Source organism: Malurus melanocephalus, unplaced genomic scaffold (assembly GCF_030028575.1).
Source record: "Malurus melanocephalus ecotype Western Australia unplaced genomic scaffold, MMel_1.1 scaffold_61, whole genome shotgun sequence".
Lineage (NCBI taxonomy): Eukaryota > Metazoa > Chordata > Aves > Passeriformes > Maluridae > Malurus > Malurus melanocephalus.
The window spans coordinates 2525774-2540008 of record NW_026623293.1 but is presented as its reverse complement, the minus strand read 5'-3'; the positions used below and the strand labels follow the sequence as shown (position 1 = coordinate 2540008).

Here is a 14235-nt window from a genome sequence, read left to right as displayed (position 1 = left end):
TACTGCAAATTACCTGTTTTTTTATAATTTCAAGCATTTAAACTGGAAGGACTGGATTAAGTTGTTCTTGTAAGAATGTGTGGTCTTATCCAATCCCATTTTGAAACCAGCACAGCCTGAACAGTAGGGTATGTATCTAAGGCACTAGATTTCAGTTTGAGACATAAATTCCCCCTTTCAAATATGTGTATTTCAAGAACTTTTCAATCTTTGTGGGATCAAAATGTCCATATCCCATTAAGGCAACGGTTTTCTGAGTACTGGTTTAGAAAATTACAGGAGACACCACCACCACTGATAGTCAAAAAATACTTATTTTATTCTTTTATTTTTAGTTATAAACAGGATGATGATTATCAAAACTGAGTCGAAGCAGCTTTCAGGTATTGACCTTCTGATGCAATGTAYGGTGTTTGGAAAATCACCTCAACCAAAACCATAATGGAATTTTATCACACATTATTTGAGTGGCCAAAAGGAGTAGTTTTTAGAATTTGTAAGAGTGCAGCAATTCTGCATAAWAAAGGAGAAGTGTCATTCCTTGCTTTGGCTTCCACGTGGACTTTTCTTTGTGTGGTCTAAATTGCACACGTTATTTTTTAATAAATTCTTTCTTGTGACCACGGCACTTCTCTAGGGACAAAACTGTGAACATATAAACAAAATTCTTGATATTTAAATACATTAGCCTAATACATGTAATATGCACAAAACAATTTTCATGTACATATTTAATGTGTGTGTTCAGCCCCAGACTGACAGCGTATCTTTCTCCATATTCTAAAATCCTCTGGGCAAACTTTTTTTGAAGAAGGAAAAGAAAAGCAAAGCAATCAGGAAAGCTGCTCCACACTGGTCAAAAAACCCCAAATACCTGTGGATTTCTCATTTTTRTATTGCATTTAAAATGTTTTAAATAACACTTTTAAGTTATAAAMTGTTTGATGTCACATTAAAGAATGTTGCAAATAGTGCCAAGTAACAGTTGTAAATTCTGTTCATCCTTCCCAGAAGATCCTTGAGTTGTCACCTTTGCTGGTCATGGGCTGTGCTAAAGTTCATCGTGCTTAAGACCTATAACCAAGGAGGAACAAAATACACAGAAGAGTTACAAAAGGACAATGCCTGGGTTTGTAAAATGTGGAGAAAGACCTTTACTTTCCACTAGCTGCTGATCATCTGCTAAGCTTTTGCCTCAGCCTTGAGAGGTGAGATCATATTTTCATTTTGTTTCACATTACTCCAAGAAGTCAAGTCCTACTGGGTGTCCTGTAAGCATGTTTGGCTTTTTCTTTTTGGGTTTTGTTTGTCTGGGTTTTTCATGCTATTTAATTAAGTAATTTTAAAACAATTTTAGTTAAAACAAAAACTCCATCCAAACGAACAAAAAACCCCTGAAACTAGAAAAAGTAACTAAAACAGAATTCAGGCTGGTGAAAAAAAGCCTGGGTAGGTAAGCCTGGAGTGAGAGATGCACAGGCAAATTAACACTCAGTTAGCTACTGCTTAATAGACATGAGCTTTAGATTATCTAAGTGAAGTCTAAGCTAATGTGCTCTAATTAAATATTTGTGGCAAAAATGATGTGTGACTTGGTTGTGTTTCAGGACCAAGAATGGGACACCACTGAACTTTGCTCCTGGATTCTGACATGGAACAAGAGCTTTTGTCCTCTCAGTGTAACTCCTGTGTAAAGAAGCATCACACAACTGTCAAACCCCACACCATTTCTCTGAGAACACGGGAAATTACACAAATACAAGATTTGTGCCTGCTGACCCCAATCTTAATTTTCAACTATACTAATATTTAATTTTTAAAAGCTAGCAGCTGAATATGCATGTAAATTACCTTTTTGAAATAATGATATGTTTTTCTTCTCTCTTTCAATTTGCTGTATTAACTTTCGGATCTCAGAGTCATAATCAACCCATTCAGGAACTATCCGGGCAGCAGCCTTTAGTTTTGGTTCTTTGGTTTGGGGGTTGTTGCACTGAAAGGTTAAAACATATTAGATATAAACAAAGCAAAYTGGAAAATAATACCTTTTCAGAGAATTTAGCTCAAATGAATTGTAAATATTTTTTCCTGACTATATGCATAGCACAGCTATGACCAGCACAAGACTACTAAGATTTAGACAATCACCCAGGGCAATTACATTAGCACCTTGAAATTGAACCTGATGTGAGTTTTGAGCAGAGAGCACCCATCTCTAGTGTACAAATAAAGCTCATTTTAACAATTGTAAAGACACAAACAAAACAAAACCACTTACATACTGAAAAATGACACCAAGTTCCAAATATCTGATTATTTTCCAAATTATATCTAAAGCATGACAAACAACATACGTGTGTTGTCGAAAAATCAAAATGGGAGAAAAATGGGATGGGGTTAGTAATGACAAGAAGATTTTTCTCTGTTTCTATTTCTAAAGAAATAACTTTCTTCTTCCTCAACATGGATAGTCTCCTGAGCATTACACTTTCTAAGCTTTGTTTTATCTCCTGTTTATGGTAATCAAACAGACCTAGAAAACCATGATAATGTTAAGTCAGTGGGTTCTGGAGGAACCTTCTGTGTGGGTAGAAATAGAGCTCAAAATGCAGCTGTGACTGGTAACAGCACTTCCTCACAGCTCTAGTAACTCGGCTGACTATGGAAAAATTATAAGGAAAATATGTGTATGGGCTTGAAAAGCCTCAATCCTGTCCAGTTAAGAGAGAACAACACTTAATTTTTTTGTACARTTTTCAGCTTTAATGTAAATTTGGTAGATTAGAGCAAGTGAGAGAGGTCTCAGAGGACAAAGTATTTCAGGGGAATGGATGGAGTGTTCCAATGTCTCCCAGTGCAGCAAGGCTGCCTTCATGACATGACATGCASTTACCTCAGAAGCCACAGAAATCACAGCAAAGTTATCAATTTATACAACTCATTTAAATCAGGATCAACTCACCAGATCTATTGTTTTAGCCTTTTTCTTGGATTCATCGTCACACCAGGTTTCACACCAAAGCCACTCCTGAGGGAGAGACTTAATGGCTACTTGATGAATCATATTATTGGGAAGATCCTGTACAAATTTTGAAAATCATAAATTAGGATTGAAAGCAATGTAACTGATGATCAAGCTGCTATTTAAAAAGCAGAGTATTTTTCCTATTACCATTTCTGAAAATTGTTCTTYTCCATTCCAAGTGCTCAACTAGTTCTTTTCCAAGTAGATTCAAAATTTAGTCATGCTCATTTTGATGGCCAATTCCACCTCTCATTTGTCAAGCAATTTTTTCTTGTCCTCACATCTGTCCTCCTTTAGCTTGGCATAAGCAATCCTTCTGTCTGATACTTGTGGTTCAGATAGTGTCTGTCATACTACAAATACTACTAAAAAGCAAAACTCAAACCAGCTTTCCATTCCTTAAATTTGAAAAAAAAACCAACTCAAAAAACATAATACAGGATTACGCCACTAATCTAAATTTAGATGACTTCTAGGAAAATGGATTCCAGGAACATGAGCTTGAGAAGGAGAAGCCTTTAAGCTGCTGTTCTGGCTATGTTCCTTACTTCACTGCTGTTTCTGTTTGACCTTTATCACATATTCAGGTACTCTCATCATGAAAATTCTGAACTGAGGTCTGGCTGAATGCAGGGAACAGCATTTATAAATGAGAAAAACCTCAGGCAGTCGCTCACTGCACAYATTCTGGCCACAGTTATAAATAACAGGGGTAGTAACTGGTACATCCATTTGTAAGCWCCCTCACATGTACAACCCTCGCATTACATTTTAAAATAAATGTCAGTACTCARATATAAGTCACATCTTATTTTGCCAATTCACATTGCTAAATGTGACAGAATAAAATAGCACATATTGCTGCGTTATGAAAGATGTATAGCTTAATTCAAATAYAGACATCAGTACAGAAAAATGATATCAAATATAAGTGTACTGAGAACCAAGATGTTCAAAATTAATTGAAATGCTTTATTTTTTGAAGAACTTATAATTTTTGGAAGATTAAAAAATGCTTTATCACCCGTCCCAATTCCAAAGAAGAGTGATTGGTTTTMTGTTGTGCCTCTCTGACTTTCTAAATGGAATCACAGTTCCTGAGTTACTACAGTAATTTTAGAAATTACAAATCGTTACATGCAGTAGAAATAAGAAWGTAAGCTATTAGTTCCAAGATTTAAAGTAAACAAAAGAAAAAAGAATTAATACAAAAAACCCTCTGAACAAAATGACTGTACTAGAAGTCTAGATTTTATGATGTGTAATTTTTCTCCCTAGGAGTTCTATACTTACTCTCCTTGGCATTTAAAATCACCATTTTCCTTTCTATCTGCTTCTCTTTTGTGGTTTAAGAACCTTAACTACCACCCATGAAGATGGCACTGCTGGCAGATTAACAGAGAGCTGAGATTGCTGCTTCTTTGAGAAGGGCAACAAGCACTCCAGACTGGTATTTAAAATAAAAATAGTAATTAAAGAGTCATAATGCATCCTTATCAGTAGATGAAAGCTCTCCAGGTCTCAAATACATTGCACTGTGGTTTGTATTTTCAGGAATATTCCTGTATTTTGTGTAAGAAGTAACACTGAAGACAGAAAGTAGTTCCTATAAATACAGTCACAAACCAGGTTACTATGAAAATATTACTTTGAAATATTTCACTTTCTAAAGTAATTCCAATTCCATTCTGCCAGGATTTAGCTACCTTAACATCTGGTCCTTAAGTGGCTTTTGATTTGATCCAACAGACTTACAAGASATATATGCTATCATCTATTAATGCTGTAATTGAAAATACAAGAAGCTTAAAATGAAAAGTTGTAATCTTTTGAGAAGATTAGATAAAACCAATCACTMTTTCTGAAAAACAGCATTTTGGTGGAAGCCCTGTAACCTCTGAATCTTAGAAGGTCTTTCTGAAAGACACCTTGTACTTGTAGGTAAGACTATGTTTGGAGGACATCAGGACTCCACATGGGTGATACAGGGGCAGTAATTCATCCTGTTGTCCAAAAAGAGATGAACTCTGCTGCTGTCATATTAGCCTTTTGCTCTTAACATACAGSTAAAGGCTGCTTCAGGTGTCCAGTCTAGTTTGAGTTTTTAGTGTGGCTGTATTTCCACTTTTCTTTGCCCAGTATCACAAGAATTTATATTTTAAACCTTCATTTTTATTTCTGGAATAAAAAAATGCAAGTGGGAATAATGTCCTTGTGTCAGAGAGAAACTTGCCTGCAGAGCAGGGGTATGGAAAAGCACTGAGAGATTGTGGGCTTTGCCACCCTGGGATCCTGTTGCTGCTGKAGGCAGGTAAAAATCATCTGTGCTTTAGTAATTCCATAAGGAAAACACCAAAAGGAGGGACAATTTCACTTGTGACTGACGTTGACTCAAAGTGAGAAACTACAGCCACCCCAGGCTGACCATGTACAGCAACCACCAGAGTGCATTTGCATGCACAAATGAAAATCTTTCTTACAAAAGAAAATCAATGTTAATGTGAAAAAAAGAAAAAAAAGGAAAAAAAAGCCTCTTGCTAAACAAGAATATACCTTTATCAGAATACAGGGTTATCATTAGAAAAACACAAATGCACACACAGCAACTACAATGAAAGGTAGAATGGTACTATATGTTATGGCTTTTTCCTCATTTTTAAATTTAAAATAATCATCAGTGCTCAGTTTTCTGAACCGTGTTCATATGCTCACCTGAAAATGGGCTAAAACAGCAGTAAATAATAAATAGTTTTGGAATTATATAACATTTATGTTGAGATACAAAATATTCAAYGCATATTGAAAAAGATAAAGAAAATAAACCTGAAAATGCTTAAAGCCATATATACCTGATCTAGATTTGACAGACTGTTTGGATCCTGACTAAGAGCCTGGTACTGGCCCCGAAGCCTGTCTCCAGCTGCAATCTTCCTGAACTTCTTCAGATCCACGACATATAAGGCACTAAAAGGATGAAAAAAAAAAAAAGAACTAAGATTTGTGGGGTTTCACCTTCTTTTTGATAACAGTAATAAAAGAAACAAGAAAGTAAAACATGTTCCCATCCTGAAAGGATATTTTTCTTTATTAAGTGGCTGAAGCTACCATAAAACAGTGAAATCAATATGTCTTCAGAATTCGTGCCTTATTCATCTCTTTCTGAGAACAACTACAGAGCAATTGCTTTTGAGTGCCTCAGTGATCAATACCAACACTGAGATTTTAATCAAATTCACAAACTGCACAGAAGGTGAGTAAGGGGATGTCCTACCTAATGTGGTATTTCCTTTTCCCAAGATGTGATGCCCAGTATCCCGATTTCCAGAAWCGGTATCCATCCATTTCTTTGCGGCTGTCACAGAAAGGAGTGTACCCATAGGGAGCTCCATTTAGRTCTAGATCTCTGAGTTCTTTCAGGTCACTTCTCACAATCTAAATAAAAAATATTTGTTTTTTTAATTTAGTATTGTTTCTAAGGTATGCATATGAGGGTAGGTATGCAGCAGGTTTCACAACGTTTAATTTTAATTAAAAAAAAAMCCCTAAGACACTACAACACTGGAGTATAGATACAGTATTCCACTGGGATGTATTTACCAAATTATTGTTGAAGAAAAARGTAATGTATTTATTATATTGTTAACAGTGGCCACCTGTGTAATACGTTTATCGAGTAAATTAAATAAATCTGGCAACATTCTTTTAATTCACAGGCCAGTGTTTCTGGTTGCCCAATATCAAATTACTTAATAAAGAAACATAACTTTTGAAATCTACCAATCACGTAAAGAATCCTTTCTATTTGTTACCTAACGTGGGCGCTCCAGAATTATTGCATCATTTAAAAAAATCCTTGTATCTAATGGTAAAGTACTTTTAAAGAGGTTATAATGACATTTTACAAATGCCCTTTATTTGCCAATCAATCCCTCTTCCATCAAACCCCACTTACCTAATTTATCAGTGGTAAAAAGAAGTTTTAGCTATTGGGGAGCACAGAGAAACCCTTACACTAGTTAAGACAGACAACCAGCATTCCCAGATGGTGTATCCAGATGAAATTTCAGAAAATTGCAGTCTGGATGGCTATTACTAAATTTAATTTATTCTCAAGCTTTGGAAAAGAATCAGAATACATTAGTATTTGTTCCTGAGGTTTTTAATAACCTTGTCATAAACTCTTCAGTATATTATACCATGTTCACTCCTGAATGAAGGACTGCATACAAATTTAAAGACAGGATTAATCTTGAAAAATTTCAGCCATCTAGAACTTGTCCAAATCACCTCAGACTCTGCCATAGTGGAGAATTCCTCTCACAATCAGCCAGAGACAGAATCACTCCAATATGCGTTCAGTGAAATGCACTTTTAAGATCACACACATCTCTTCAGGTGCTCTTCTCTTTCCACAGACAATTTAGGACAACTCAGTGCAGCGAAACTCTTAATGTCCACATGACTGAAGACAAGTGAAATGATTGCATTTACATTCTGCAGCATCACTGCTTCTGTTTGTACAACTCCAACAGTCTTACAAGACCAACATGTGAACAAAATGGCCACAGAGAATTMAAGTGGATCAATTTAAGCCCAAATTTAATCCTCATACACTCATATGCCATTGTTTTTTCTTACCTGGTCAGCATCAACAAATATTATTTTATCCACAGCCAAAGGAAAAAGAACATCCAAGAAAAGAATTTTGTAGCCCCAGATGATTCTTTGTTTTTCTGTCTGTTGATAGAGCCAGCGGGGCCACTTGTACTGTACTAACTCATACTTGAAACCATACTTTTTAGCCATGTGAGGAATTACATCCTAGAAGAAGAAGAAAAAAACATCAGGTGCAAACAAGGACTCAAAAGGAAAAGGAGTGAATGCTACAATGCAGCTGCAGCTGTGTTGGCCTTACTGACTACACAATTTGTTGTTTTAAAATGTTCCTTTAGTTTCAGCAGTATCCACAGCTACACCAATAGAAAAAAACATTTCATGCAAGCTATTGGAGACTATCAGAAGAGAATAAATTATTATAATTTATYACTGGGCTTTGTGTTCCAGAAGAAAAGAACGTTATACCTAACACTTCAAAAACTATTGATATTTAATCTGTTCAGGGATAATTTTCCACTGTGAAAATTAAATTTGAATTATATAATTAGTCAATTGTAATAAAAAAAAACTACTTAGTATTTTAAAGACAAAAAAGAGGAAGACTCTTCTCCTACCTTAAATGTTGGAGAGAGATAGTTTTTCAGAAACCAAAATTTAACTGGTGTTTTTGTATGACGTAGGACAGAAAGCATCATAATTCTGTGGAAATATAAGTCTACAATAAACAAACAAATACACACAGGTCATTAAACTTCAACTGCACTTAGAAAGTACTAAAACTCTCCAAATATATATTTTTTAACCAAATTTAAGTAGACATTTTAATCTATTTTTACTTAAAAGCTTTAAAGAGCACATGTTCAAGGGCACTTTGAGATGGACTTATTTGATCCAGATTGACTAAGCAATAGAAGAAACAACTTCAAAAGTGGATCTATGAACATGTTTCATTCTAAGAGAGGTGCCTGGCAAAATCAGAATAATGATTAGMACCGTACATTAACTTGGCTACTGAAATAATTGAAATATTTTAGAATATAATGTTTGAATTTAATAGGTTGCTGAAGAGAAAAAAAGCAGAGCTAGAGTCAGTTCCTCTTCATAAAACCCTTAATAACTGTAAGAATCACTATTTTGGGTTCAATTATTTGTCACTATCATGGCCTTTGGTGTAAAAAGACAGACAAGCAATGCCTTAAACCCTCACAAATGGTCAAGTCTGCCTTAAAAATCAAGACATAATAAACTCAAAAATAAGGCAAAGTAGCAGGTAGGATGTTTTAAGATTACTTTTTCTCCTTTAGAGTAAATGTGTCTTTCCCTTTRTGAAGGTGGTTGCAGGTTGAAGGAAAGAAACACAATGGTCAAACTTCAGATGACTCAGCAATCAAATCACTAAATCTGACCCTAGTACAGTGCTCAAATCAGAAAAGTAACAGAAATGGTTTTGAACTGTCAACAATGTAAGAACTCCTTAAAAGCAATCACTGCTTATTGAAAGAATCCTGAGATAAGTAAGGCCATACGTACATGGAGTAAATTCAGAGTTTGGACTGAACACAGATACCACTCTAACAAAGTCCCTTCTGTTACATCTTTATACACAGAGGTTGAACTTCATCTTTTATGTTTGTATTTCACACATGAAAGACATTTTCTGTCTTCAAAGAATAATGGTATTGTTGAACATCTATATATTGAATCATTTAGATCCTGAAGATTGATTTAGTCCTCACTGTATACAACTTCCCTAYGTTTTGAAAAATTATTACTTAGAGGTTATTTAAAAAGTCAGTTTCTTTAGGTTGTTTAGTTTTACTAAGAAAATTTAGAGTATTCTTGAAATTCTTGTTTGCCCTTTTACCTTTACTTACCTTAAAAAACGTTCATATAAATGGCCTGAAGCAACAGAAAAAATATTAAGAATATCACTTTTCTTTTCCTTCTCATCTGCTGGAATTTCTTCTGAAAATCTAAGAATTATTATAAATAATTGTATAAAGTAAAYATTCAGCAGAAAAAAATCCTATTAAATTATCATTAAGCTCCTAGAGAATCAAAAGTAAGAAAATACAAATCCTACAGAAAACAAATACATTCTACTTCCACTACACATGCCTATGGTAACAAAATCTTTTGGGAGCAACAGGTCATACCCAGTCACTTAGAACAGCACTACTGCAGTCTCCAATATTTTTATTCAAACATAACCCAAACCTGACAAGAATTCCATGCTTATCAATATTTAAAAAAAACGAACAAAACAAATCAATAATACACACAGCCAAAATATCTTGAGAATTGGCAATTTTTAAAAATAGAAACAGTTATTTTCCAAGCTTCATCCACATCCATTCTACATCTACATTGCATTCCCCAGCAGAACAACCAATGCCTGCTCTGGAGGTGAGGGAAGTCCGCATAGCCCCATAGTGGTTAAACTGAATATATCCTCTAAAATACAGACTGAGCATAACAAAATGATGGTCACACGAGGCCAAATCACACMTCTAGCCCAGCACTGTCCCAACAGCAAATGACAAGTCTAAGGAGTTGTAGCCTGTCCCAGATCACTCTCATAACATTCAGCAGTGTGTGGTGTTTTTTGTAACATTTGCTATATTCTTCCTCTGATTAATTCAATTCCTCCCCTTATAAGCTAACCTGTGTATCTGAGGTAYGTTGTTTTTGTGTTTCTGCTGCACAGCATTCTGTGCTTGTTTTGAATAGCAAAGTCTACCAGGACTGGTTGTTAATCATGTGCCTTCCAGCACACACAGCCAGGGGATGGTGCTGCAGACCCTCTCAGGCATTGCTTCAAAGATCTCAGAACTGCAGAGCCAGACTGGTTACAACATGGCTGGATACTGTTGGAAAGTCGCTTCAATAGTCTTTCTCTCAAAGTAAGTCATTCCTCACACACTTAGATTACACSAGTCACTCCTATTACCTTCCGATTACATCTCTTTTAAAAGTTTCCTTTAGAAAGTGTGAAAATAAGTATCCTCAGAATCTTTAAAAGCAAATGAGACACGTCTCAGATCTCCAATGTATTCAAAAGAATTCAGATCACTCCACTTATACAAAGCTGAAACCTCAAAAATAGCTGAGAGGATGCGATGTGTTTAAGTGGTGTGAATAATCTTTTGAGAAATCCACATTCTTTTCACTCAGGCATGGTAAAAGAGAGAGACATCAGTGGAGTGGCATTGTCTGCACAGTGTGGCATCTTCAAAGAAGACAGACAACCTCTCAATCAGTAGTGACCTCTCASAGGCTAAACACACTGCAGTTCACAAGGTCTGCAGTCTGTCTCCTTTCTTGCTGACCCTTAGTCCCATGTCTTATACTTAGTGATAGCAGGACTGAAAGAATGTCAAGGTCTTTATAATGCAGCCATCACATGTGAAAAAAGAAAATCAGGGTTTGATGCAAGGATCTTGAAAATATTGATTCTGCAAAGCTTTACGGAAAGCAAAACCCTTCCAAGTTGAACAAGCTGCTGGGTTGACCTGTAAGGTCACATGGGAAAAGCAGTCAATTGGAGAAGGACAGCTCACTTATGAAAGAGCCTGGGCAATGTGGTGTGCACATCTCCTGTGTCAGAGCACACCTGGGTTCCTGTAGTGAACAGCATGCTGGTGGATATCCTTTTCATTCTGGGATAACAAAAAGAAAGGGTATTTGACAAGTTCCTAGATGGRAAGAGGCTGACAGACAGTCAGCCTCAAATCATGCCCTTGAGCTACAACCTTGAATCACTGGAAGAGCAAATGAACTTCACTGGGTGAGTGGCTTCCTTGGCCCAGCCAAGCTCAGAGCCTGACAAATGGCACTGTGATAAAAGACAAGATTTGGAATTTGGAGAGAGAGCTTGCTGTCCTCATAACCTTCTTAGAGGGAGTTAAGATCTTGGTCACCGCACATACACCCTTTGATGCAGACAACTGGAAGTGGGAAGCTTGCAGCCAATGAAAAATTCCTTCAGCTAACATCATTCTGCAAAGGAGGCACTTACGTGCAGCAAAGTGGGTCCACAGAAAAAGATTTTCGAGAGCTGCAGCATACTAGTTTCTGAATCCAGTCAATATGGGCACAAATCAAAAGGGGAAATTTAAGTTAGATATCAGGAAGAAATTCTTTACTGTGAGGGTAGTTAGACACTGGAACAGGCTGCCCTGGGAGACTGTGGCTGCCCCATCCCTGGCAGTGTTCAAGGCCAGGCTGGATGAGGCTCTGAGCAAACTGCTCTAGTGGGAGGTGTTCCTGCTCATGGTAGGGGGTTTGAGACTGGATGATCTTTAAGGACTCTCCCCATTCTTAACATTCTATGATTCTATCATATTGTAACAGTAACATCACCTGTGGATAAATGGTGATAAACACAAAATCAGCAACAGAGACTCAGTATATTCTTAGGTCCATAGGTACTTGTAGTACAAGAGGCCTTATCATGAGAGATTTTAAAGCTGGAACAGAACCCAGACCTGGATCTACCAAAAGATGTGTGTGTACAGCACTAACTGGAACCAACTGATTACTAGATAAAGTAGAACTACTATGCCTTTCCTTTATTTGAACAGTCTGTGACTGACAACCATTGCCCAAGCTACTGAAAACGGAAGAAAACCTTTTTGGAATCTTGTTCAAAACAGCAAATTAGAAATACTACAAAGCCCCAAATGTAATGTTTGAGATGCTTATTACAATTACTTACAAAACCCAARCTTTAAAATAAAAGGTAAAAATACTTCTTGAGATTTCATAAATTATGTCTAGTAACGGACAAGCAACATTTGCCTGCTTTTTGATGTTCATTTTGATTTATCTGAGTACCACATAATGGGCTGAACTTTTCACATTAAGACTGAATCCCTGCCACAGCAAAATAAAAGAAAGCCAAAGGAGAAAAAGCAGAGGACCTGGAAATGCAACAGAGGGATTAAGAAGGGAATTAAAAAGGAGATGTACAAGACTTTATAYCTTGTCTTTCACCCTTTTTATTTATGTGAAAAATCCCTTGGAGAGCCTTTTTACAGATTTGTATCATTATGAAGTAAGAAAATTTACTTTCTATGAGTAATAATAAACATGTCCTGGAACAGTTAAGTACAAGMAAATTACGCATTACCTTGTTACTGACTCCACATTTCCCTTTTTTCCTGTTGCTCCATCTGTAAGAAGCTCTTCATKCATTTTATCAGGCTTTTTCTGTACCTAGTCAGTGRAACAAATATATTTGTGCAGCTTGGGAAGGTAGTTCATAGTAATTACTACTTCCATTATGGTRTCTAACCACGGTGTACAAATTGGCTAGAGCCACTAAATATGGTGATTAATAAATCAGCCAGCATGTTCAAGCCCTCTGTATGTCTTTATGCAAACAGTAACTACAAATATGAGGAATTTTATCTGATTTTCTTCCCTCRTGAGTTTGTGATCCAACCATTAGCTGGCAGAAGTGTAGCACCACTCAGTGGAACTTACCTGAGAGGAAACTCATTCTCATAAGCTCTTCACAAGGAGAAAGTAACAAATTTGTCACTGAAACAAGCTCTTCCACCCCAATTCAGCAATTTCTCCTATCGCATCCAGATGCTTATAAAGTCTCAAGATTAATTTCATATATGACCCTAATTTCCTTGATTMAGAGAAACTTAATTGCTTTTGAAAACCAAATAGCTTGTTACACCCTGAATGTCTGAACATACTCAATTCTAATCATATTAATTYCACATGTTTATATTGTCAAGCTAACACAGATTTCTGTTGACACTAAATCATGAGTCTTTTTAGCCAATGCTCCTGGAGCCCCATCCTACAGATTACGGGAGCAACTCTAGAGTTCAGCTGAAAGGCAGAATTTACATATTCTCTTTATAAGCTCAATATATGCCACCTTTCACACAGAATAATATTCATATTTTGACTTAAAATAGGAAAATTAGGCACCCTTTCATCCATTCTTGTAGTTTAAAGACAGACTCATCATGCTCCAGGATGGGTTCTAGAAACTTCCAGTTACAGGACTGGGGAAGACACTCGGTGTTCTAAAATATTTCCAAATAATGGAAAATATATAATATTATGAGGATCTCAATATAAGTGGTGCTTCATGAGCTCTTTTTTATAGATCTGATGAAAATAATGTAATTTCATTTGAACAAATTTGGTAGCTTAGGATAAAAGTCAACACACTTAATTTTGACTCTGGGATCTGGTCTTTGTGTAAAAACTCTCCACAGTCACTGGAGAGAAATGGGTGTCTCAAGAGGAGGTAATTTTCTTGGTTTAAAGGCATATATAAACTGGGATGAGCAGTCCTTTGGACTCTCTTCTGGTAAACAGAGAGAGAATTTAAGTCACCAAGACTACGCTTTTGGGCACCTCAAACTAGATTAGATAAATGTTATCTACGTTTAACAGCTATTTAACTAATCTACCACACAATTAGTATAACCTGATTGGATCAAATTAACTACATTAGTTGGCAGATTGTTCTCTATAATTATACAAACTCTAAATTATATATTTCAGTATACATATTTCAATTAAATATAGCCTGAGACATGTAACCGTAAGTCGTATTTCAT

The 14235-nt window shown here is 36.1% G+C and overlaps 1 protein-coding gene across 2 annotated transcripts in view; it reads right to left on the bottom strand.

Annotated features, from left to right (window-relative positions):
* Positions 1–811: 811 nt before the first annotated feature.
* The window catches only part of UGGT2 (UDP-glucose glycoprotein glucosyltransferase 2), a 76927-nt gene continuing 63503 nt past the window's right edge, over positions 812–14235 (bottom strand). The window contains exons 31-39 of one of the 2 annotated variants that reach the window (XM_057366214.1): positions 12774–12859; positions 9517–9615; positions 8257–8341; positions 7664–7846; positions 6297–6457; positions 5875–5989; positions 2963–3079; positions 1852–1993; positions 812–1074 (exon numbers count right to left, since the gene is read on the bottom strand). In XM_057366214.1, coding sequence (XP_057222197.1) covers positions 1052–1074; positions 1852–1993; positions 2963–3079; positions 5875–5989; positions 6297–6457; positions 7664–7846; positions 8257–8341; positions 9517–9615; positions 12774–12859 — 1011 coding nt within the window. In that variant the 3' untranslated portion in view covers positions 812–1051. Of the gene's footprint in view, positions 1075–1851; positions 1994–2962; positions 3080–5874; positions 5990–6296; positions 6458–7663; positions 7847–8256; positions 8358–9516; positions 9616–12773; positions 12860–14235 lie in introns of those variants that run through there. The other variant, XM_057366215.1, reaches the window with a different exon arrangement.